Below are 23,560 nucleotides of genomic sequence, written 5' to 3' on the forward strand. Positions count from 1 at the left end.
ACACACACACGGTCAACACTACATACACATCCCTCCCCCCTCCTTCCCTCACACACACACACACACACACTCCCTCCCCCCTCCTTCCCTCACGCACGCACACACTCCCTCCCCCCCTCCTTCCCTCACACACACACTCCCCCCCCCCCTCCTTCCTCACGCACCACACTCCCTCTTCCCACACACACACACTCCCTCCCCCTCCTTCCCTCACACACACACCCTCCCCCCTCCTTCCCTCACACACACACCCCCTCCCCCTCCTCCCCCTCACACACACACTCCCTCCCCCTCCTTCCCTCACACACACACTCCCTCCCCCCTCCTTCCCTCACACACACTCCCTCCCCCCCTCCCTCCCCCCCCCCCCCACACACACACACACTCCCTCCCCCCTCCCCCCTCACACAAACACATTTCATTTATTCAACCTCATTGCACAACACATGCTACGTACACAAGTCACGCTTTGAGCTTTTGGCTCTACATCCGCAGTTTACCAAACAAGGCCGTCATCTAACCCTGGTCTGAACATGCTATACCCATATAGCTCAGGTGGAGTCAGGTGCTGAGCGGTTAGAAAATCAGACTAGTAATCAGAAGGTCGCTGGTTCAATTCCCATGCCAAATGACGTTGTGTCCTCCACTTCACCCTAGTGGCCTCGGGGGGAATGTCCCTGTACTTACTGTAAGTCGCTCTGGATAAGAGCGTCTGCTAAATGACTAAATGTAATGTAATGTAAATATAGAACACTTCACTGCTGATAGAGAGGTTAAGGTTCGAATCCCAACCCTTTTTCTGCTAAATGGATACTTCATTTTATGCTCTGTACACCGGCAATGTGAAGGCAAACTGGTGCTATGCTTTGGTTCTTTCCCAGCCAGCGCCTCCCTCTAGTGGCGGGCTCGCAGAACTACACCCAGAGCCGGAGGAGAACACAGAGAGATGAGGGAGTCTGACCCAGCAGTCAGGCAGCTGTTTGGGGTTTACAAAGCAGGGATTACATTTACATTACATTTAGTTATTTAGCAGATGCTCTTATCCAGACTTACAGTAAGTACAGGGACATTCCCCCCCGAGGCAAGTAGGGTGAAGTGCCTTGCCCAAGGACACAACGTCATTTGACATGGCCGGGAATTGACCGGGCAACCTTTTGATTAATAGCCCGATTCCCTAACCGCTCAGCATCTGACCCTGACCATCTGAAGGGATCTTAATATTCACACCCCAGGCAGAGAGAGAGGGGGGGAGGGAGTGAAAGAGATAAGAGAGAGAGTGAAAGAGACAGAGAGAGGGAGATATAGTAAGCGGGGAAATATACAGCTCAGCTGTAGAGCTTTTGACTACAGATCGAGATGTAGAAGGTTCGAATCCCCCCCCGTGCGTGGCTTTGGATAGAAGTATGGCCAGTGGCGAGGTCGGTCGTCTCGGACGTCTCTCGTCTACTCACCGTGGTCGTCCAGGAGGATGTTCTCCGGCTTCAGGTCCCTGGAAGAGAGAAACACAGGAACGGAGGAGAGGGTTACAGGAAAGTCAGTCCTCTGTCCTTCCAGCACAGAGACAAGGAGAGTTCCAGAAACAACACATTCTCCTGGAATCTCTCTCATTCCCTGTGTTCTCTAGCTCTCTCTCTCCTCCCTCCCTCCCTCCCTCCCTCCCTCCCTCCCTCCCTCCCTCCCTCCCTCCCTCCCTCCCTCCCTCCCTCCCTCCCTCCCTCTCTCTCTCTCTCTCTCTCTCTCTCTCTCTCTCTCTCTCTCTCTCTCTCTCTCTCTCTCTCTCTCTCCTCTGTGCGCAGCCTGTGGTTGACCCTGGTGGGTAGAAGGTCGTGTGAGTTTCCTCTGCTTGAGGGATGTATGAGTATGTATGTATCGGTGTGTGTGTGAGTATGTATCTGTGTGTGTGTGTGCTGACCGGTAGACGATCCTCTCCCGGTGCAGGTCCTCCAGACGCAGGAGAGCTCGGCGGCGTAGAAGATGGCCCTGGTCTCGTCGAAGCCCGCTTCGCCCATGTGGTAGATGTGGAACTTGAGGTCCCCCCCGTTCATCAGCGTCAGCACCAGGCACAGCGCGTCCTTCGTCTCGTACGCGTACGCTAGACTCACCTCCACGGAGCGCACACACACACGAGCACACGAGACACACACACAGAGGAGGAGAGAGAAAGAGAGGACTTACAGGCCTGTATTGTTGTTAAGTGATCGACGCGTTGTAAAGCGAGCAAATTATTAAATCAGCCGTCAACAAGTTACATTTCGTGGAAGCTTCAGCTAAACGTACACATTATTAGCTTGGGTTAGCTAGGTGGCCCTCTATAGAAGATGCAGGGCGATGGTTGAATTGGACTAAATAACCCACAGAAATTGTGTGGGAACCAGAAACCCAGTGTCCTTGTTGGCTGGACCCTGGCCTGTCTGATTACGGTCCAAACCCAACAGCCCCCACACCAAGCCGTGCGACCCAGCCAAACAAAACAAATTCACCCAGCACCGAACCCTGATGTTGTCTTTAAATTACTCCATTTATTATTGTTGTCCTGACGTGAAGCCTTTGCTGGGGTGAGCTAAGATGACCTGGTCTGGGAGAGCTAGCTAGCACGGTAGCTCTGTCGGTCTGTCTGCTTCCTGTTTCCTGTCTGCAGTGGGACGGCGCTGGACTCACTACGAATCTGCTGTTGACCTTCTCCAGGATCTGCTTCTCGTTGAGGGCCATGGACTCTCCCTTCCTTTTCTTGATCCTCTTCTTCTCCAGCTTCTTACAGGCGTACATCTTCCCCGTGGCCCTCACCTGGCATGCACACACCTGGAGGGAGTTTTAACACCTTTATTACTCCCTCGTAGGTTGGTTGGGCATGCCCCAGAGAGCACAACTAGACCATCGATAACAAACAAATATCAAAACCCAACACTAAAGACACATTAACAAAACCGCCGGCACTAGAAAGAGAAACTAAAGTAGAGAGGGAGAGAGACAGGCTGAGAGCGACCAGGGAAATGTGTATTTATGGAGAGAGAGGGAGGGAGGGAGAGAGGGAGGAGAAGGGATGAGGTCAGTTGACATGAGAGGATGACATGGGTGTCGTTAGCAAAGAGCCCTGCAGGAAGACGGACAAAGACACAATTGATCAAATCGATCATATTCTCGGCGCCATTCAATTAGCTTCTCCCAGATGGGTGAACGATTAGGCATGAATGCTGCCTCAACAAACCCAAGAAGACCCCTGAGGGCGGGGGGGGGGGGGGGACCATAAAGAGTAAACGAAAAGTAACAAATAAGTAAACCATTCTTCTTTCTTTTTTTTTTTAGGAGTCACCGGGTGGAGGGGAGTTGGAGGGGGTTAGGGGGAGAGAGAAAAAGACAGACTCACCTCTCCAAAACCTCCTTTTCCTAGTACCCTGTACTGACGGAATGTGTTCTTGGTGATTGGTTGTCTGTTGGAGGAAGGTGAGAGAGAAAGAAAAGGAGAGAGAGAAAAGGAGAGAGAGATCCAGAGAGACACAAGAATTAATAGTAGTACTTAGTCACAGTGGTCTCTTAACAGTACAGTCTTTTAGGATGGTTCAGGAACCAAACACTGATCAAATCTATCTTTTATTCTGCTGTGAGGACTAGAGGTGGCCAATCACCAAGGAGGACACAAGGGTGGCACTTATGGGAGTGTGAGTTTGGTTAAGATGGGTCAAGTGAAGTAAAACTAAAACATTTATTTTCATATATATTCAGACAAACAGCAGGACGGTGACATGTTCTGTTGTGCTACAGCGTTAGGCTGAAATGCGGAACTTGTTTTCCGGGCAGTGGAGGGCTGAGCGAGTTTAGCTCCCTGCTAATCTTCCCCAAAAAGACGGTGACATGTTTTCTGATTTTGTGCAACAGCGTTGGGCAAAAATGCGGAACTTGCGAGGGATGAGTTTGTGTGTGTGTGTGTGTGTGTGTGCATGCGCGTGTGTGTGTGTGTGAGTGTGTGTGTGTGGGGGGGGTGTGTGTGTGAGTGTGTGTGTGTGTGGGGGGGGGGGGTGTGGGGGGGGGGGGTTGGCATAACTTACATACTGTGCAGTATGTTGTCATTTGTGTCGCAGGTTGTGTTTCCTGAACCTTGGGGGCGGGACAGGAAGTGAGGTCAGACACTTCTCCGGAGTCATGCGAGCCTCCAGCTCATGTTTTCCGAAGGTAAACAAACTGGGAAAGGAACCGTCATGTTTCCATGAATCAGCCCGCTTCCCAGAGGACTGTTTGGAGTTCCTGATGGAATTAAGCCGCTCTGAATGACCCGCAGAGAACCTCTCCCCCACAGGGGCCAGTGAGTGCGTTTGTGTGTATGCGGGTGTGTGAGTATGTACTGTGTGTGTGTGTGTGTGTACGACACAGTGACTGCAGCTTTGGAAGCGAGAGAGAACTGATCCTGTTTGATCAGTGTCTAGGAGGTTGTTGCTCTCATAGACCACTCTGGTCTATGAGAGCGTTTTAGATTTTGCCTCCTCACACTTGTCTCATATTACTGCATGCTGATTTGCAGTCTTAGATAAACAGCTTGTTTCAGGCCCCAGGGTTTTAAGTTTCAGCCTATTAGCCATTTGTAAGTGTACAGGTCCGTTTGATAGGAAGTGTGTTATTAGTGGGGTGAGGTGGGAGGGTGAGCAGGGAGGGATAGGGGAGACAGGGAGGGAGAGAGACAGGGAGGGAGGGGAGGCGTGGAAGGAGGGAGACAGGGGGAGGGAGGGAGGGAGGGAGGGAGGGGAGGCGGGGAAGGAGGGAGACAGGGAGGGAGGGAGGAGAGGCGGGGAAGGAGGGAGACAGGGGGAGGGAGGGAGGGGAGGCGGGGAAGGAGGGAGACAGGGGGAGGGAGGGAGGGAGGGAGGGGAGGCGGGGAAGGAGGGAGACAGGGAGGGAGGGAGGGAGGGGAGGCGGGGAAGGAGGGAGACAGGGGGAGGGAGGGAGGAGTGTGAGGCAACCAGGACATGTCATCACTTGCTGTGAGGAGTTTTCACAATGGTACTGCAGGATCTGTGTGTGTGTGTGTGTGTGTCTGGAGGGAGAACAGACACGCCCTGGGGGATTCCTGTCTCTGGAATGAAGACACACACACACATGTAGATGCACGCGCAAAAACACACAAACACACAGAGCATACCTCTCCAACCATTTCCACTGCAGGAACCTGTTGTAGTACATGCTGTCCAGGTAGTCTGCAAACGGAGCAACACTCAGGTAGTCATGGATCAACCTGGGGAGGGAGGGAGAGACAGAGAGAGAGACAGGGAGAGGGAGAGAGAGAGAGAGAGGGAGAGAGGGAGAGAGACGGGAGAGAGGTGAACACAGCTACAGTATGTTTTTTCTTTTCCATAAACAGTTGATCAAGTTACACATTGCGAAGGTTTTGTGTGGTAAAGGAACAGTTGTAGAAGTTCCTAAGAACAGAAATGGAGGACTGTTTGCACACAGTATGGGGGATGAAAATGTTCCTTTGAAATAGACAGCATGACTCACATGCATGTCCTGGAAGGATGTTGCACAAAGAGGATTCCTCCAGTCTGACTAAAGCCTGATTAAGATGCACAGCTGACTCATCAAGACACTTTCAAAACTGTAATTGTACCCGATAATTGCGTGTGGTGTGTGTGTGTGTGTGTGTGTGTGTGTGTGTGTGGGGGGGGGGGGGGGTAGGTGGTGGTGCATGTGATTGTGTGTGTGTGTATGGGATAACATGAGTGTGTGTGTGTGTTTACTGTTATCTTACTTCGTACTCTCCTTAAAGAGTTCCTTACAGGGTTCCTGTTCCAGCCTCTCAGCGCACTGACCCACCATCTCCTCCACCTCAGGTAGGTGGTCTTCAGACTGCACACACACACACGCGCGCGCAAACAGACACACAATCATCATATACATTAGCATGACAAAGATTCCATTTTGTAGAAACTACTTTGAGCTAAAGACACAAGACGCACATTTATATTTACACTCAAACACACGCGTCCACACAGTCTGATTCACACACGGTAGAAATACATCGTCCGGGTACCTTGGAGCTGAAGTACTTGTCCAGTAGTTCCTGAGCACACTGCCTCCGGTTGTCGTCGGGGGTCACCTCGTACTCCGCCTGACAGGAAGAGGCGGGGCTTAACACTCAGCAGAAGAGGAAGTCGTTTGAGGGACCGCTAACGGAAAGCTTAAGTCACATTAACAGTCTGTCTTCACCACCTCTCTGTCTCAGCGGTGGACCAGGGCCTGCGGTGCCCCGCAGGCAGACAAGCAGACTGGGCCGTACACACACACACACACACACTCAGCCGACGTCAGCCATTAGGTCTTCTGCTCTGGCAGGACTACTGCAGTTCCAGTAAACCAGCTTCACTCTAAAGTGCTTCCTTCCCTCCCTCTCCCCTCCCTCCCTCCCTTCCTCCTTCTCTCTCCCGTCTTTACTTCGCCTCTCTCTCCTTTTCTCTCCCTCTTCTTCTCTCCCTCCCTCTCTCTCTATCTCTCTCTCTCTCTCCTTCTGCTCTCTGAGTGAGCGTGGACAGTAATGGCCGGGGACAGCTGATATGGTTGAAATCTCATTTGTTCACTCAGGAAGACAGGAAGGAGATGAGGTGGAGGGAGAACATGATCTTCTGGAGACAAACACAGTCGCTGCCCTTCTGTCTGTCTGTCAGTTTCCGCCTGTCTTTCTGTATTTCTGTGTGTCTGTCAAGTGTGTCAGTCTGCCGTGACCCTCTCTGACTGACTTGACCGTGGGAATCAAAGCCCACCAATGTGACCTGAACATTCTTCCCCCCCATCATGGAACGCCATGGCATTCCCTCAGAGCGGCTGGGCTTGGGGGGCGTGGGGGGGGGCAGATGGAAGAGGGAGGTGGGGAGGAGAGGGGCAGAGCAGGGGGTGGGTGGCACACTGATGTAGTTTGCAACCCTAGAAGTCAAGAGTTCCTGTGTTCTTGTATTTCATTAAGTTTATTATGTCCTCTCCCTTCCCCTCCCCTCTTCTCCTCTCCTTCTCTTACCACTGCATCCAGGAATTTGACACAGCGCTTCAGCTCTGGTCTGGTCTCACAGAACTGCCGGAAGAGCATGCGTCCGATTGGCTGGCGCTCGCAAAGGCTGTTGTAGTCCTTCTCTGTGGGGGAGATAAGAGAGAGAGAGAGAGAGAGGAAGGGTGAGAAACACTCAGAGATACTAGGAATTGAGAGAGAGAGGGTGATCTGGGGAGAGAAATGGAGGGAGAGAAAGAAGAGGGAGAAAGAGAGAGGATATGAGAGAGAGAGAAAGGCTCTCAGTAGAGCATGAAGAACATGTGGAGCCATTTGGAGAAAACAAGTAAACCACCAAAAGGCACATGTGGGCACACACTGAACACACTTCCATACACACACACACACTCTCTGAACACACTTTCATACACACACAAAAGTACACACACAAAAATACAGTATAGTCAAAGTATTGTGGTCAAGTGATTTCCATAGACCTCTCCTAAGCCTTATCTGTGTGTTACAGACAATATTATCACCACATTATCATTAAACAAATACCAAGGCCTGGATGTTGTAATTTGCAAGAATGCTCTTAGGCTAATCCTGTGTGTGTGTGTGAGAGAGAGAGAGAGAGAGAGAGAGAGAGAGAGAGAGAGAGAGAGAGAGCGAGAGAGGAGCTGGTGTTTCAGTGTGAGAGCAGAGAGAGGTTTGACCCAGGTACATGCAAAGGATCTGGAGGATTTAAGCAAAAACAACTGTGCCGATCCGTGGGTCACAACCAGCCAACCAGACAGCCAACCAGCCAGCCAACCAGACAGCCAGAAAGCCAGAAAGCCAACCAGCCAACCAACCAGCCAGCCAGAAAGCCAACCAGCCAGCCAGCCAGCCAGAAAGCCAACCAGCCAACCAACCAGCCAGCCAGAAAGCCAGCCAGCCAACCAACCAGCCAGCCAGCCAGCCAGCCAGCGTCCTGTAGGAGGATGTACTGAGGGCAACAGTGGGTAAATATACAACAAGCTTGGTGTTTGCAGCTCAGGAGCAGCTGGTTCAGGAGCTCCAGATGTGTACGTTCCTGCTCACACACACACACACACACACACACACACACACACACACACACAGCTTCACACACAGCTTCACACACACTACCAGGTGGTCAGGCTCGCACACGCAAACAGGACCATACATGCACACACACAAACACACTCAAAAATGTCAGAGTTGCACAGAATAAGCATTGCTTTTATCGAGTGTTACCTTCGTCTCTGCTCACACATGAGAACACTAACCTACTTTATCTAAATCGCTTTAATCGGAATTCATTTCCTCATTTGACTTTAGAGGGTAACTGGGTTGGAGAAACAGATACTGTAAGCACAACAACCTTCATATCGGCCCCAAAGTTCTTAAACAGGGCAGTCCCTTCCTACATCTACCTCTGTGACATGCTTGCGTGTAAAAATGGCTATACAAATACATTTTATTTGATTTTGATACATCTACCAAGTTGAACAATGGATTTTGGTGTTTCAACACCCATTGACACTTCCCTGCTGTATGACTATGTTAAGCCTGTGTTCAGCTCCTCTCTTTCACCAACCGTCTCTGGACGAGGGGATCCCTCACTGAATTTCTCCTCCCAAGGTTTCTTCCATTTTTTGTCCTGCAGTAAGTTTTTCCTTGTCTTCCTTGAGGGTTTAGGTTGGTTGAGGGGCAGTTCTATGGGCGTATGTGAAGCCCTATGTGACATGCTTGCGTGTAAAAAGAAAAAATTAAATTAATTTAAATTGCTTAAAATGTACATAATGAATCCCCAAATCTGTGTGTTTAGGTCACTCCAGGTGAACCGTTACACAAAAAGCAAGTAAGCTATTATAGAGAGACGCAGACCTGAATCGCTATAGAACATCAATACTGTCATACATCTAAAACCATGGAGAAAACTACGCCATGGAGCAAATAAACCATTTGAATTGGCCTTGTGTAAACCAGTGCAAAAGTCAGTTTCCGAATAACAGAACAACAGACCCATGGCGCCGGTAAGTGTAGACCTGTTCACCACAACCTCACCACAGCTCGTATCTCCACCTTCTCACTGCAGTCGGGTTTGTCCTGTGTTTTCAGTGCGCTTCCTGTGTTGCGGGTGCACTTGTTTCGGAGCTCGCTGTGAGCTCCGTGGTCCTTGATTGGGTTCGTATGCTGAAACTAACGAGGTTTGGGAGCGATAATCCCGTTAGCTTCCGAGCATGTCCTCTACTGACTTACAGAGGCTGCATTGAGAGAAGAGATGGAGAGATACGGAGAAAGGTAGGGGGGGAAACAAAGAAAGATACAGATCTTTATATTGGTAGAGAGAGAGACACAGAGAAACAAAGACAGAGAGGGAGAACGAGAGAGAGAGAGAGAGAGAGAGAGAGAGAGAGAGAGAGAGGGAAAGACACAAGCTCCCATAAACGAGTCCTCATCTGTCTCCCCCTTTAATCTGATCACATTCATCCTCATCTATTTCATTTCACAGCTCCATGTTTACATCAGACGCTGCCAAGCTCAGAACCGTACTCTGGGTCCAGTCCAGTCCCCTCACAGTCCAGTCCAGACCCCTCACAGTCCAGTCCAGACCCCTCACAGTCCAGTCCAGACCCCCCACAGTCCAGTCCAGACCCCTCACAGTCCAGTCCAGACCCCTCACAGTCCAGTCCAGACCCCCCACAGTCCAGTCCAGACCCCCCACAGTCCAGTCCAGACCCCTCACAGTCCAGTCCAGACCCTCACAGTCCAGTCCAGACCCCCCACAGTCCAGTCCAGACCCCCCACAGTCCAGTCCAGACCCCTCACAGTCCAGTCCAGACCCCCCACAGTCCAGTCCAGACCCCCCACAGTCCAGTCCAGACCCCTCACAGTCCAGTCCAGACCCCTCACAGTCCAGTCCAGACCCCCCACAGTCCAGTCCAGACCCCCCACAGTCCAGTCCAGACCCCTCACAGTCCAGTCCAGACCCCTCACAGTCCAGTCCAGTCCCCTCACAGTCCAGTCCAGACCCCCCACAGTCCAGTCCAGACCCCTCACAGTCCAGTCCAGACCCCCCACAGTCCAGTCCAGACCCCTCACAGTCCAGTCCAGACCCCCCACAGGAAACACAGCAGGGCACACTCTGGAGGGCGCGGTGTTCACACCCTCCTCCTCCACCACAACCCCCCCCCCCCCCCCCCCCCCCCCGCCAAACTATTTCTCCCCCACAAGAAGCCCATCTCCTGAAGCCGTGCGTGGTGAAGCCGCAGCAGAGCTCATTATTCTGTATGGAGACCAGGCCTCATTAGGGCCTCTCTTGGCTGGCAGAGTGCGTGTGTGGGCAAGCGGATATGGCCTTTCTAAAAGTCATCTGGGAGATGACAAACAGGCTTAGTGGTGCCTGGTTGGGTGGTACAGCACACACACACACACACACACACACGCAGAGGAGTGTGGAGGAAGACAAACGCGAGGCTACTCTGGGACTCCTGCTTGGTAAACACGGAAGTGCAGGTTTCCTGAACAACCACCGAGTCCAATCTCTCTCTCCACCCAGCAGCAACACATCAGTCTGAATCCTCAACGACACCATGCTCCTGTCTGAGAGAGAGAGACATGGACCGAGAGAGATACAAAGCGATGGAGAGAGGAGAGAAAGCGAGAAAAGGAATGGAAAAGAGAGCTCCGAAGCGACATGGACAGAGAGAAAGAGATCAAGAGAGAGGGAGAGACAAGCAGATGCTCAGACGCTCGCTGGCCAGCGGGCGACGGTGGCCCAGAGCAGTGAGGGCGGAGGCCGGGCGGAGGCCGGGCGGAGGCCGGGGTGGAGGCCGGGGCGGAGGCCGGGGCGGAGGCCGGGGCGGAGGCCTGGAGGCTGATCAGGAACAACAGTCCTCTCTGTGTCTGTACATCCACGACTGATCTGGCAGCGTGGAGTGACAGTGGGACGACAGCACAGCCTTATCTCAACACTATCTGCCTTTGTGTGAAGCGGCATGTTTTCCAAAGGGTGCCGGCGGGAGGGGGGGTTGTTTCTCTGATGCGGCTTGACATCACGCCAGGGGGGGGGGGGGGGGGGGGGGGGGGGGGGGGGGGGGGGGGAGGGGGGGGGGGGTGGGTGTCTTTGGGATTCATCAATCACAAACTGAATGATCTGTGTCTTAGGAATAGAGGGGCTGGGGAGGGGGGGGGGGGGGGGGGTGGTGTTAGAGATGGAAAACTCCCGACCTGGAGTAGAGATGGAGGTGGGTGAGGTGATATGGAGTAGTGATGATGGCGAGGACGTGCTTGCTGGGCGTGCCGCCCCGGCGCCGACCTGGCGCTGTCCAGCCGGCCGCGAGCGTAGCGGGGGGGGGGGGGGGCAAGGGTTATAAATAACGCAAGTTCATCTTCCACGCTCATCTCCCCACCGGACTAAGACCTGCACTACAAGGCCTCCATTGTCGGGCTCGGTCATTAGAACTAGAGACGGCGTTGTGGGAATGTTCCTTGTGGGGATGTGGTCAGGCTGATTCAAAGCTGTGATTTCCTACTTGTAAACATGACGGTTATTTAAGATGCGGACACTGTTATTAAAGATCTAGGCTACGACCGTACGATACAATGAGAACAATTCCACCATGGTGAGGAGTTTGTTTTCACTGGGTCATGATGATCGAGGACACAGTTTAACAGGGTCCTCTTAGCCGGAGGAGGAGACTCACTGTGCGTGAATCTTGTTTCCCATTGTGCATGAGAAGTTCATGTCTTTTTCAGTTGTTCTGTTCAGAGGAGAACCTGAGCACCTCCGTTCAGAGGAACATCTGAGCACCTCTGTTCAGAGGAGAACCTGAGCACCTCTGTTCAGAGGAGAACCTGAGCACCTCTGTTCAGAGGAGAACCTGAGCACCTCTGTTCAGAGGAGAACCTGAGCACCTCTGTTCAGAGGAACATCTGAGCACCTCTGTTCAGAGGAACATCTGAGCCCCTCTGTTCAGAGGAACATCTGAGCACCTCTGTTCAGAGGAGAACCTGAGCACCTCTGTTCAGAGGAGAACCTGAGCACCTCTGTTCAGAGGAGAACCTGAGCACCTCTGTTCAGAGGAGAACCTGAGCACCTCTGTTCTCATCTCGGCTCACGAGCAGCGGCCCACTACCTTCATGTCTTTTCTACGTTTCCTGCTTTTACAGTGGTGGGGGACAGGAAATGTCTCCATGGTTGAGTGTAACAGAGAGAGAAAGAGAAAGCAAAGAACAGAAAAACCAGAGAAAGTGAGAGACAGGAAGAGACAGAGTAAGACAGGAAGAGAGAACAGACAAAGGAGGAGGGGGGGGGGGGAGACAGCAAACCTTCCTGTTCTAATCAGCACAAAAGACCTCAGGAGAGAGAGAAAAAGAGTTATTTATCTGTAAATTATCAATGTCCCCTTTGTGTGTTCCCTATGTAGGGCCTGAGGGCCCTGGCTGTAGTCAGGGCCACTAAATCAGGTCTCCCAGCTGGGGGGGGGGGGGGGGGGGTCATGCTCCGAAACCATATTTCTCAGCACTACGAAGATAAATCACTGTATTGAGGAAATCATATGATAGCATTTAACTTTAATAGGGGGATTTTTTGGTCCGCAAATACACACATGTGCAGAAACACACACACACACGTTGTTCTTGGACATGTGAATAGTCCAAGAATAGTCAAACACTCGCACGCACACTCGCAACTAAACACACACACGAGCACACGGTCTCATTTGAAACTTTTGTGTGTTGTCAGAGACTTGTCTCTCAAACAGGATACCATGCGACAGACTTCTACAAACCTGCTGTTTCAACGACTTCATCTGACACAACGACACTTACGGAAGGAAGCACAGTGAGATTTTGCAACCAAACAGAAAGTTTCTCTTCATCCTGTCGCAATCTCTCTACGAAGGGTGTAGCCGACTCAGGCAGTCCCTGCACTCCACAAGTCGATCGCCAGGCAGTGACTTACTTGAAATCAATCATAAGACACTACAAATTACATTCCCTGTTCATGGTCCTGGTTTCAAACGTGGACACAATGTTACTAGGCCAGTTGAAGACATTATCTTGTGCGGTTATGCAGCCGTTTAAAAGGTTACAAAATAAGATTGAAAATGACAATCGCCTGAAAGGCCGCTCTTGTCATCTCCAATCAGGTTGGTGCAAAACGGATTAGAGGACATTCTGTTGCATCAGGTGCATTTTCTGGTGTCCTCTCAGATGTGTGTGTGTGTGCACATCTGTTTAGTGTGAGCACATGCATTTGTGTGTGTGTGTATGCGTTTGGGGGCATTTGTGTGTTTGCATGCACACACACATACATGTGACCCAAATGACGTCTCATTGACACATCATCCCAAACGAATCCTGGAAATCAAAACCTGAAACCACAGTCGAAAGGCAAAGCAGGCCTCTCCCGCATCACGTGCGCCCGCTACGAGATCACGGGAGCCCCGACTCTGCAAAAACAACCGCCGTCGTGTTTTTCAAAATAAAAACTGGATTTTCGGCGGCGGCATCGTGCCGACGACAGAGAGCTGAACAGATGGGTGAGCTTCCTGTTTCAGGCCTCACCGCAGTTTCCTCTCCAGCACAATTGCAGCAGGCTGACTCTTGTGTCTGACGTTTGGCTGCAACCACGTTGAGACACGACTGGGTTTGTCTGAACTACAGGAACCAGGCAGGCCTGGAGGAGGCGTCTACAGGGCAGGGAGGGGGGAAGAACCAGGCAGGCCTGGAGGAGACGTCTACAGGGCAGGGAGGAACCAGGCAGGCCTGGAGGAGACGTGTACAGGGCAGGGAGGACAGAGGGACCAGGCAGGCCTGGAGGAGACGTCTACAGGGCAGGGAGCACAGAGGGGGGAGGGGGGGTCAAAAAAGAAGGACAGAAAGACAGAGAGGGTAGGAGAAGTGAAATGAGACCGGAAGGGGGAGAAAGAGAGAGTGAGAGGAGAAAGAGAGAGAGGGTAAGAGAGAGAGAGAAGAGAGAGGAGAGATAGAATGGGGGAGAGAGAGACTAAAACAGAGGGAAGAAGAGAGTTCCTCCAGCCTCCCCTGTCTGTCCTGCAGACAGAGTCACCCAGGCCCAGACTCTGACCCAGGCCCAGGCCCAGACTCTGACCCAGACTCTGACCTAGGCCCAGGCTCTGACCCAGGCCCAGGCTCTGACCCAGGCCCAGGCTCTGACCCAGGCCCAGGCCCAGACTCTGACCCAGGCCCAGACTCTGGGCCTGGGTCAGAGTCTGACTGATTTTTCACTAAATCAGTCAGTACATTACCATGAACTTCTAAACCATATTAAGCATGGAATCCTTTTTACTGTAAGCGTTGTCTTGGAAATGACAATAATAATTAGATGACTGAATAATCTTTACGGATTAGATAATAGAATAGGAAACTGTGGTTTACGCTGTGCAGTTGTGTCTTCCTCAAAGATAGGGGTGTGTGAGGGGGGTATGGGGTGTGTGTGTGGGTGTGTCTGTGTGTGTGGGGGGGAGGGTATGGGGTGTATGTATTTCAGATTTCAGTTCGAATCCATGAAGTCCCTTCAGATAAAAAATCTAGTGGTTTTCTCAACATTTCCCCCCACACGTCTCGTGACCTGTCGCTGTTGTTTTGGTAGCGAGCCGAAGGTTTGATAGCCTGGGTGAAGGTTTGATAGCCAGGGTGAAGGTTTGATAGCCTGGGTGAAGGTTTGATAGCCTGGGTGAAGGTTTGATAGCCTGGGTGAAGGTTTGATAGCCTGGGTGAAGGTTTGGTAGCCAGGGTGAAGGTTTGATAGCCTGGGTGAAGGTTTGGTAGCCAGGGTGAAGGTTTGATAGCCGGGGTGAAGGTTTGGTAGCCAGGGTGAAGGTTTGGTAGCCGGGGTGAAGGTTTGGTAGCGAGCTGGAGTAAGGGTTTGGTAGCCGGGGTGAGGGTCTAACGTACCTGTGGTTTGTCGGAGTTCCTCACACAGGCTGATGTGAGGGAACTGGAGCATCTGCTTCCATTTCTTACTCTTGCCTTTCCTGTTTCCTCCACCTCCTGCAGGAGAAAAAGAAAAAGAGACGAGCTCCGGTCAGACGAGGACGAGAAATGACGAGAACATTTAGCACAACACTTTTACCCGAGAGGTACGACGTAGAGTTGAGGGGGGGGATTGTGAACCTGCTACCTCTTGATCTGCAGTCAAATTTACATTTACATTTACATTTAGTCATTTAGCAGACGCTCTTATCCAGAGCGACTTACAGTAAGTACAGGGACATTCCCCCGAGGCAAGTAGGGTGAAGTGCCTTGCCCAAGGACACAACGTCAGTTGGCATGGCTGGGAATCGAACTGGCAACCTTCGGATTACTAGCCCGATTCCCTCACCGCTCAGCCAACAGACTCCCCCCAAATGCTCTAACCACCGAGCTACACCCATCCCCTAGACAGGGAAAGTGTGTAGAAAAGTTGTGTGTGGAAGATGGAGGTAAAACCAGCCTGCGGTTCTGCCAGTCCAGTGGTAGGGACACAGGGTCACAGTATCTGCTCTCAGAACCTCATCGAATCCAGTCACGCCGTATAGGGCGTTTTCTACAAGCCCTCACAGAGGGCTCCACAGACGCCCACAGATCAGCACCTGTAACCAACCTAAACCAATGACCACAAGGAAAAACCTCCCAGGAAAACAATAGAATAAACTGAGGGTGTTCATTTAGGCTCTTCGACTGCATTGTAGTGTTTCGAATATCGCTACAACCTAACCTTTCTGTCATGTGTCATTTTATTCAGATCTCAGATATGTCTGGTTGTGTAACAAGGGCTGTACAGTTGATACAAGTTGTAAAGTTCCTTGTTTACGTAGGGAAAGTTGTGAAGCGTACCGTGCAGTTAAATAAGAGACACAGGCTAAGAGCCCATAGAGCGCTGGTCTCTCCTCCCAGGATACCTTCCTGCCTCAGATGAGACTGACAGAGAGGAGGGGGGGGGGGAGAGAGAGAGAGACTAAGAGAACCCAATGAGTCTTTTTTAAATCTGTCTCTTCTCCTCTTCCCTCCTTTCCTTTCCACCTCCCTCCTTCTCTTTTTCCCCCTCTCCTCATCTCCTCTCTTCATCTCCTCTCCCCTCCCGCATCCCCCCCTCCTGCTGTCTCCTCTGCCGGCGTCCCACGGCGGCGTCGGGAACAGAACCGCGTCCCGGAGGGAAACGGCCGTTGCCGTGAGAACGCCCCGCCGGCCGGCCGTCTGTGAGGTTCGGCCCCACGTCACACACCCAGCGAGGAGGTCAGCTCTCCCAGCCCGGCCCTGCCACAGTCCCTGCTCCTGCTGGGACCTCCAGCAGCCCGCCTCATGGCTGCTCCTTGTTGGAAAAGCTGGCCTGTCGACATGCTGCCGTCCTGCTAAAGGTCGCAGAGCCAAGCTGGCTGGCTTGACTGTTTAGCTGGCAGGAGTTGTTGAATTTCTCTGCTCTCTGAATTCGGCCAACTGACTGACTGAATTGATTGACTTATTGACTGACTGGCTGGTATACTGGCTGGTTGGCTGACTGGTTGGTTGACTGACCGTGTCGATAGAGGCCAGCAGTACAGCTAGTTGTGTTGTCTTTTGTTTTTACTGACAATGGCAGCGGGAGAGCAAGATAGAGCTACAGGGAGAGAGGGGCCTGGAGCAGTCGTGCATAGCTTTAGCAGGTTTGCCAGGGAAATAGGCCATGCTACTGTATTATTAAACAACAGGCCAACCTAATTTATTCCCGTTAGACCAATTAGTTCATGCCTTATACTTCAGACAACAGACAGACCATGAACACTGAGACCACCACGGCACACTAGCTTTAGACAGCCGATTCTTTGTAAATGTGTAATATATGCTTTGTTTAAGTCGTTTGTTTTCTTTTTCAACTTACATTGAAGTTTTAGTTACATTGGCTCTATCACTCACCTCAACTTCAGACGGTGCTGGGTTCTCGAAACAATCGAGACACACACACACACACACACTCTCCTGTCGTTACAGTTTGATTAAGGTGTTAAATAAAAGTATTTCTGCAGAAGGAAAAAACATTGTTCCAACTTGTTCCACATGCAAAGGGCATGTTCAAACAGTGAGCAGGCATGACGCCTGACCACAGACTCCACAGAAGACGGAAGTGAAGGCAGATGCTGGGAGGTGACGTGCAAAACAAGAACTTGATACGGTTCAGCACCACGTCACGGACCCACCCAGAAACAGCTCGACCCTGGACACTAGCCCCACGTTATTTCGATTTATAAGCAACTCTCAGACGCTATCCTGTTTTACGCGTCCTGGCCAACAAGTCCTTCAGAAGACTTGAGCTAAATCAAGGGCACCTCAAATACTTTCAAATACATTGTAAATCGTTTTTTGGGGTATTTGACCGAGACCTTCCAATCTCCTGCAGAAAAAAAGGCCAGGCCACTAACCTTCTTATATTCAAATGGTTAAAATAGGTGATTAAAATAGAAATGTTGGTTGTAGGGGTGAAACAGTGAATGCAGCAGCTATCGTCAAAGTGAACTTTATTGTCAATCAGACCATGCAACAAGTAAGTACACAGACGACCGAAATTGTGTTTCCCCATAGGTACTCCAAATGTGCATAACACAACATTTTAACATTTGACATAATAGTGGAAACAGACAACAGATTAAAAAACAACATATACGATAAGAACAACATATAAGAGTAAAGTGCAAAGTGCTGAATAGCAGCATGGATACTATGTGTTACTTTGCATATGAAGTGCATAGTGCAGGCATATAGAGGGGGGATTGTACATCTGCCTGAAATGAATACATTTGCTATTCAAATGGTGGTTGTCATTGTGGATTTTGACAGTAGCCTAGTGTTGCGGGGCTAACAATAATGTTTTTCCAACCATGATGGGAAGTGGACCCAATGCAAATGACTTATCATAAGCATAATTATTCTGTATAGTTTACAGTGACAGGTCCTATTCCATGTCTTGCTGCATGCACACTCAAACATGGACAAACTGTGGAAACCCCATATATCACAAAAGGAAAGAAATCTCCTTTTGAATAGTAATTCTATTATTGTGTTATTAGTTCACAGTGGTGACGTCGGTAGGAGAAACCCCAGAAAGAGCCAACTGATTTCTGACTGGGTCTCCGGAGACACGGGGTCAACCGCGCCGAGTGTGGAATGAAAAATGGCCTAAAATAGTTTTAAGGAAAAACATTCCTCGGCGGACAAGAGACGAGATGGGATTTGTTTATCAGACGCTAATGACATTGGAGCCAAAAGGGGGTTACCACAAATAGACAAATCACATTTCTCACTTTTGAACCACATGATTGTCGGCGTAGCTTATCTGGATTTATTCCCTAATTTTAATGTACTCCAATTTGAAGTGTAACCTAGCAACAATGATTGAATCAAGTGTGCATACCTTGGCTACATGTGTTAATACAATGTTGTTAATATATTACATGTTAATACATTGTTGCCAAAAGTGTCACTGCAAATGTATTATTTTTTTTACATTGTTAGGCTTATATCAGCTCGTTTTCTACTTTGTGTAGCCTACTGTATTAAAAGGTGGGTGGCCAAATAAACACTCCGTAATTTGTTGTCATTTCACACAAAGGCTTACAAAAAATAACAACCACAATCTTATCGCCAACATAAAGCCTGCTGACAAGCTGACAATGTAACAAATCCTAAACTCCCAAAGAGGTCTTGCACATGCATTGTTTTTAGTGTCATTGTCTAAACCCGTTGTCTTTCTCTTGCATCAACGTAACTTATCACATTTTTGTCTACCTCTTTCGAAAATGACAGGGCGCTGGAAGATGCTGATTCCCTTTGCTGATGCGCAACAGTAAAGGTAAATCGATGTGTCGCTGCAATCAAGATTGACAGTTCCCACCCTTGGACTAAGTTTTGATTATCCTATTGCTATAGCTATCTGGGTTCCATCATCAGATAAAACCAGCATGAATATTGTGTTATTACGTAGCCTATTCATCGCAACGCTTCAAAGGTTATATACAAACATTTTTAACGTGCAGTTCTATTTTTTGCTTGTCTTTCTGGCCTAGCTTTCCTCAGGAAATACTCCCGATAGCTGCTGTCGCGTTTCTGCTCTTTGCGGAGCTGTCAAGCCCTCCAGTTCTTCCGCTACTCGCTGTCAATTCTTACCTTCTCTCGCCTTCAGTAAGACGGTGTTGGCCACGATGTTCTCAAGCTCCATGTTTCCCTCGGTTGCAGACACCGCAGGCCCAACCTCGTCGCCGGGTTGGCAGTGAGTTTGTTCTCCCCCACCCCCACAAAGGCGGAATATTTCAACACAGAACTCTGCACTCTGCTTCTCCGCTCACTTCCAAGATCTCTGCTATGAAGCTTCAAGCAGCGTTGATTCCAACCTGCGGTCTTACGTTTTCCCCGTTGTATACATGGAACTATCGGTGCATTCTGTCAGTGTAGCTTACAGTTACTGTAGAGTAGTTGTCAATTTTTTTCATTGGGCTATTCTACAATAACCACGCCCCAATGACACCAAATATGGATAACATCAATATAAATCAGTTATTCAACATCAGAAGGCGTGCGCAGGACTCTATAGCTATATTGATTATGGGCAAGTTTAAAAGGATTCAATTTTGCAACCGAAATTTGACTTCCTCTTTTGAACGTGATATGGTGGTATAGTGTCTTCTTATCGTTTGAATGTACATGTTTATAACGGTGGTCTATCATCATACATGCAATTGCGGCCCACAGGGACATCTAGAGGTTTAGCATGTAGTTGTATTTAATGTAAACAGACATGAAATGCTGCCTGGCCGCTTTGCTGCTGATATAATAAATAAAAAAATTGTCCCGGTTAATATTATAAATATAATATTATTATAGTACTAATATTGTTATTACAATGTTATTCTTAAATGTTACCATTGGGTAGCCCACAGGTTGATTGTGCGATCACAAAAACAAAGCTATGAGGGAACTCAATGGAAAACTGTTAATTCTGGGAATATGTTGGTACTCTCTCTTTCTCTTTTAATCTTTCCATCAGTCAACCTTTAGGCTTGTCCCATCTCCATCTTTCATGAGCAACATGCAAAGAAGGCGTGTCTTGGTGCTGACGTCACCCTAACACGGACACGTGCTCGTCGTCTGTCTAGGTGCCTGCTGCTCTGCTAGGCTAGCACTACACATACTCACACGTTGTCTGTCGGAAAATTTGCAGTTCTGCAGTCAATAAAGCAATAATGCCTAAAGCAAAGAAGTCAAGCAGGAGGAAAAAGTTCGACTACGCTCAAGATAGGAAGAAAATGAAGAAGAAGTTGACGAAAAAGAGTGCCCCAAGAATTGAATGGTAAGTGGAAGATCATCAGACGATAGCAAGCTAGCTTAGCTTTCACGTTAGCTGGATGAGGGAAGGCACGTGGGAATTATTTCTTCTGTAAATATGTTTATCAGCACAAGTCGATGTTTTGAACGACGTTTTGCTTTGCATAGAATTTGATTTGTTTGTCTGTTTTGTCGGAAAGATGGCTAGGTAGAACACGAAAGCAATCTTCTGATCCGGTTAGCCTGTAAGCTAAGTTCTAGCTAAAAAATTAGTTGAAGCCTTTAACACAGTTCAAGTACTAATATTTATTGCAATTCCTGACAGTCTGTATCATCTTTAGACAAAGATAGTTACGTGTCATATGTTTTTACAGTTTAGAAGATGTAGCTTAAGTGAACTATACCAAAATGACTTTTAGAAGATGGCAACAATGTGGCAAGAGAAAATGCAAATGACGCAGATTACAGAAAATTCTAATTTGTTAATTCTCAGCCCACAGATAAGACATGCATGGAACGAAAGGCAAACGGTGGCTAAGAATTTGCGAGATATGGGTCTGGCCTTCGACCCGAACCGTGCTCTTCCTATTAAACAGAGCGTGAGTACTTCATCAACTTGGGGACTTAAACGTGATACAGAACACAACTAGGTTCTTGAAAGTTGTTCTGTGTTTTGTGGAAAGGTCATACTGATCTGAGAAGTATTCTTGGTTGACCCGGAGTATGTTATATGACTAAATGGCTGTTACACCTTTTCCTTGCATGATTTCTAATGAATTGCGTTTCTTAGTCCCTTGTCACGGAGAAGGAGAAGGATGTTGCGGCTCCTTCAAAAATTGTGCGGAAGCCGTACGTTCTCAACCGTAAGACACATCTCGTATGCCTTGTGTACATTTATATTAATTTAGCAACAAACTGTTTTATCCACAGGGATGTACAAAAAGTGATAATAACAGCTGCAGATAATCTAAGACTAGACATGCACAGTTTGGATCAACTTCCTTTAAAGGTTGAGGGGTCAACAAAATAGTGTTTTATTTACACAAACATTTCTAAATATATACTTTAATTGGAAGGTGACCCTTATTACAAAAATCCATCCTGGATGGACAATAAAGTTGTATTCAAATGTATTGTTACAGTATTGACAGAAGGGTATTGGTATTACAGCTTCCTCGCTGTGTATTAACCTAGTGACTTTGTTTTGTGTGGACCAGAGCTGGTTGCGGAGGCCAACCTGCCTGTGAAGGACACCAAGACGTTATCCAGTGATCTGATCGAGTATGTGCAGCACATGGTGCGCCAGCATGGAGAGAACTACAAGGTGAGGAGGTGCCCAGCCTAGGGCTGGGTGATATGGGTCAAAAAATATAGATATTTATATTTCCATTCGATAACGATAATTAAGACGATAGACCACAGATCCGTAGTAGTAGCAGGATAAGTCTCTTCCTCTAACTTTTTCCATACATTTGGCATAAAGTTTAGGCAGCGCGGTGTGAGAGAAATGCTTGCGGCCAGGGAGCACGTACCTGGGCTCAAGTAAGCTTTTTAAAAGCTTTTTATCAATACCTTGGTGCAAACTCACACTTTCTGCATGTTCCAACGAGTGATTTTGCTTCAGGTGGTAAAAAAGGTTAGTCGTATTACCAGACTTGGTAGCCACCTGTTTGTTTACTACACAATTTGCACCGAACATTGCTCTGCTCTTTGTCAGATTTCAAAAAGCCAAACCACTTCCAAATAACTGAAGAAGACAAACCCTTTTTATCAATAATTTCTTCATTGGAAGTTGCTCCCTCGCCATGGGTTAGGGTTAATGTTTTCGGCAATAAGACTCATTTTCCACGGTTAACATCAGTATATCAGTATATTTTAGTGAGCGTAGGCTACCATTTCTCCGCAACTTCCTGCGGCATCACAGAAATTAAATGGACTGCTGTTCTTAATTATTCTCTATCGACATTATCGATATTATTGAAAATGAATTGATGTTACGATATTTTAATTGAGGGAAGTCATTACTTCGATAAAATTATCGCCCAGCCTGTGTCTCCACTCAGAGCCGGGTTGGTGCGCTCACTGAAAAACACTGGCGGTTGTATTGTAAAGTGTCTGAAATGAGTTATTAAGGGTAGATGGTGTTGGGAAGGGGGAGGGGGAATTAAAGGGGAAGGAATTCTACGTGAATCGAATGATGACAAATCTGTTCTCCCTTTAGTTTTTAACTGTCTTTAAAACAACTCCTACTTAGATACAGTGGCGTTTGTGCGATGTCACATCCTGATCTCTTCACGCGACATCACATCCTGTCCTCTTCCTGCTTTCCCAGGCGATGGCCAGGGACGAGAAGAACTACTACCAGGACACGCCGAAGCAGATCAAGAGGAAAATAGTCGAGTACAAACGCTGCCATCCGAAAGAGTACGAAGCCTTCGTCCAATCACAGTCCTCGGCCGGGAACGCCGTCTCGGTATAGCAGGAACCTTACAGGCTGTGTGTGGTAGAGACTGTTTATAATGGACTGGGCTGGGCTGTTCATCTGCTCATGAGAGGGTGACTGTGGTCCATAGGTATGGTATAACTAACAGAATGAGAAGCGTTTCAGTTGTATCAGTTTGGAGAAATCACTTGAATGTGTAATGTCCCAAGATGGCCACCAGAGGTCACCCGTAAACCCTGAGTGACTGTTCTCGTCAGGAAAGTTGATTAGGTGTTTTCTTTCTTTAAAAAAAAAACAAGACCTGGCCATTCATGTTCCAACATACTCCAGAACAATCACCTTTAATGTTAAACGTTTTCAAAAGTTCTTTTCCATAAAGACTGTTCGGGAAGAAAGTGTGCGTTTGTAGTTTGGCGTCAGTGTGTTTAGATATTTTTATTATTGGATAGTGTGACGTCAGACGTCACTGATGCATATCAAACATTTTTTATAACTGCAACATAAAAAATACAAAAGGTGTCAGCTAAGACATGAGTGAAGCTGCATCATTTACAATCTCAAAAATCCGTTTGAACAGCACAACAGAATAAAGCCTTAACAGCCTGAGGGGAAAACATGCTAACATGTTCTTTAGGCCGGTCAGGAAACAACCTATATGCTTATCAGATGACCTACTTATATACTGTGACTGTTTGTTTTAAGTCAATGATTCACCATGTCATTTTGGTAAGCAACAAAGTGCTGCATTGATGGCTGGTTTGTAGATATCTAACGGACCAATGTTGAGACTTATGGTTGTAGACTAACACTAACAGCTGTGTATTAAGGAGCTGATTGCGGAGGTC

At 48.7% G+C, this 23,560-nt stretch overlaps 2 protein-coding genes across 2 annotated transcripts; one reads left to right on the top strand and one right to left on the bottom strand.

Annotated features, from left to right (window-relative positions):
• Positions 1 to 1,358: 1,358 nt before the first annotated feature.
• grk6 (G protein-coupled receptor kinase 6) lies at positions 1,359 to 19,372 on the bottom strand. The gene is made up of 10 exons (XM_067228978.1): positions 19,118 to 19,372; positions 14,897 to 14,992; positions 6,995 to 7,107; positions 6,017 to 6,094; positions 5,735 to 5,832; positions 5,129 to 5,221; positions 3,365 to 3,428; positions 2,659 to 2,799; positions 1,913 to 2,102; positions 1,359 to 1,489 (listed from the first exon to the last, which is right to left on the bottom strand). The coding sequence occupies exons 1-10, from the start codon at positions 19,167 to 19,169 to the stop codon at positions 1,482 to 1,484; spliced, it is 933 nt and encodes a 310-aa protein (XP_067085079.1). The 5' UTR covers positions 19,170 to 19,372; the 3' UTR covers positions 1,359 to 1,481.
• Positions 19,373 to 20,078: 706 nt separating this feature from the next.
• nop16 (NOP16 nucleolar protein homolog (yeast)) lies at positions 20,079 to 23,115 on the top strand. The gene is made up of 5 exons (XM_067229213.1): positions 20,079 to 20,297; positions 20,766 to 20,871; positions 21,063 to 21,135; positions 21,490 to 21,596; positions 22,605 to 23,115. Exons 1-5 carry the CDS (start codon positions 20,191 to 20,193, stop codon positions 22,749 to 22,751), a joined length of 540 nt encoding a protein of 179 aa, XP_067085314.1. The 5' UTR covers positions 20,079 to 20,190; the 3' UTR covers positions 22,752 to 23,115.
• The last annotated feature ends 445 nt before the right edge of the window (positions 23,116 to 23,560 follow it).

Source organism: Osmerus mordax, chromosome 25 (assembly GCF_038355195.1).
Source record: "Osmerus mordax isolate fOsmMor3 chromosome 25, fOsmMor3.pri, whole genome shotgun sequence".
In the NCBI taxonomy this organism is placed as follows: Eukaryota; Metazoa; Chordata; class Actinopteri; order Osmeriformes; family Osmeridae; genus Osmerus; species Osmerus mordax.

What these genes read in the sequence shown, in the direction of transcription:
- grk6 (XM_067228978.1), bottom strand. Translation starts at nt 19,169, where the DNA reads ATGGAGCTTGAGAACATCGTGGCCAACACCGTCTTACTGAAGGCGAGA. An exon ending in CAGTGGAAATGGTTGGAGAG is followed by an intron (nt 3,429 to 5,128) that starts GTATGCTCTGTG and finishes TTCCTCCAACAG; the next exon opens with ACAACCAATCACCAAGAACA. An exon ending in AGGTCAACAGCAGATTCGTA is followed by an intron (nt 2,103 to 2,658) that starts GTGAGTCCAGCG and finishes CGCTCCGTGGAG; the next exon opens with GTGAGTCTAGCGTACGCGTA.
- nop16 (XM_067229213.1), top strand. Translation starts at nt 20,191, where the DNA reads ATGCCTAAAGCAAAGAAGTCAAGCAGGAGGAAAAAGTTCGACTACGCT. An exon ending in CTCTTCCTATTAAACAGAGC is followed by an intron (nt 20,872 to 21,062) that starts GTGAGTACTTCA and finishes TGCGTTTCTTAG; the next exon opens with TCCCTTGTCACGGAGAAGGA. An exon ending in AGCATGGAGAGAACTACAAG is followed by an intron (nt 21,597 to 22,604) that starts GTGAGGAGGTGC and finishes CTGCTTTCCCAG; the next exon opens with GCGATGGCCAGGGACGAGAA.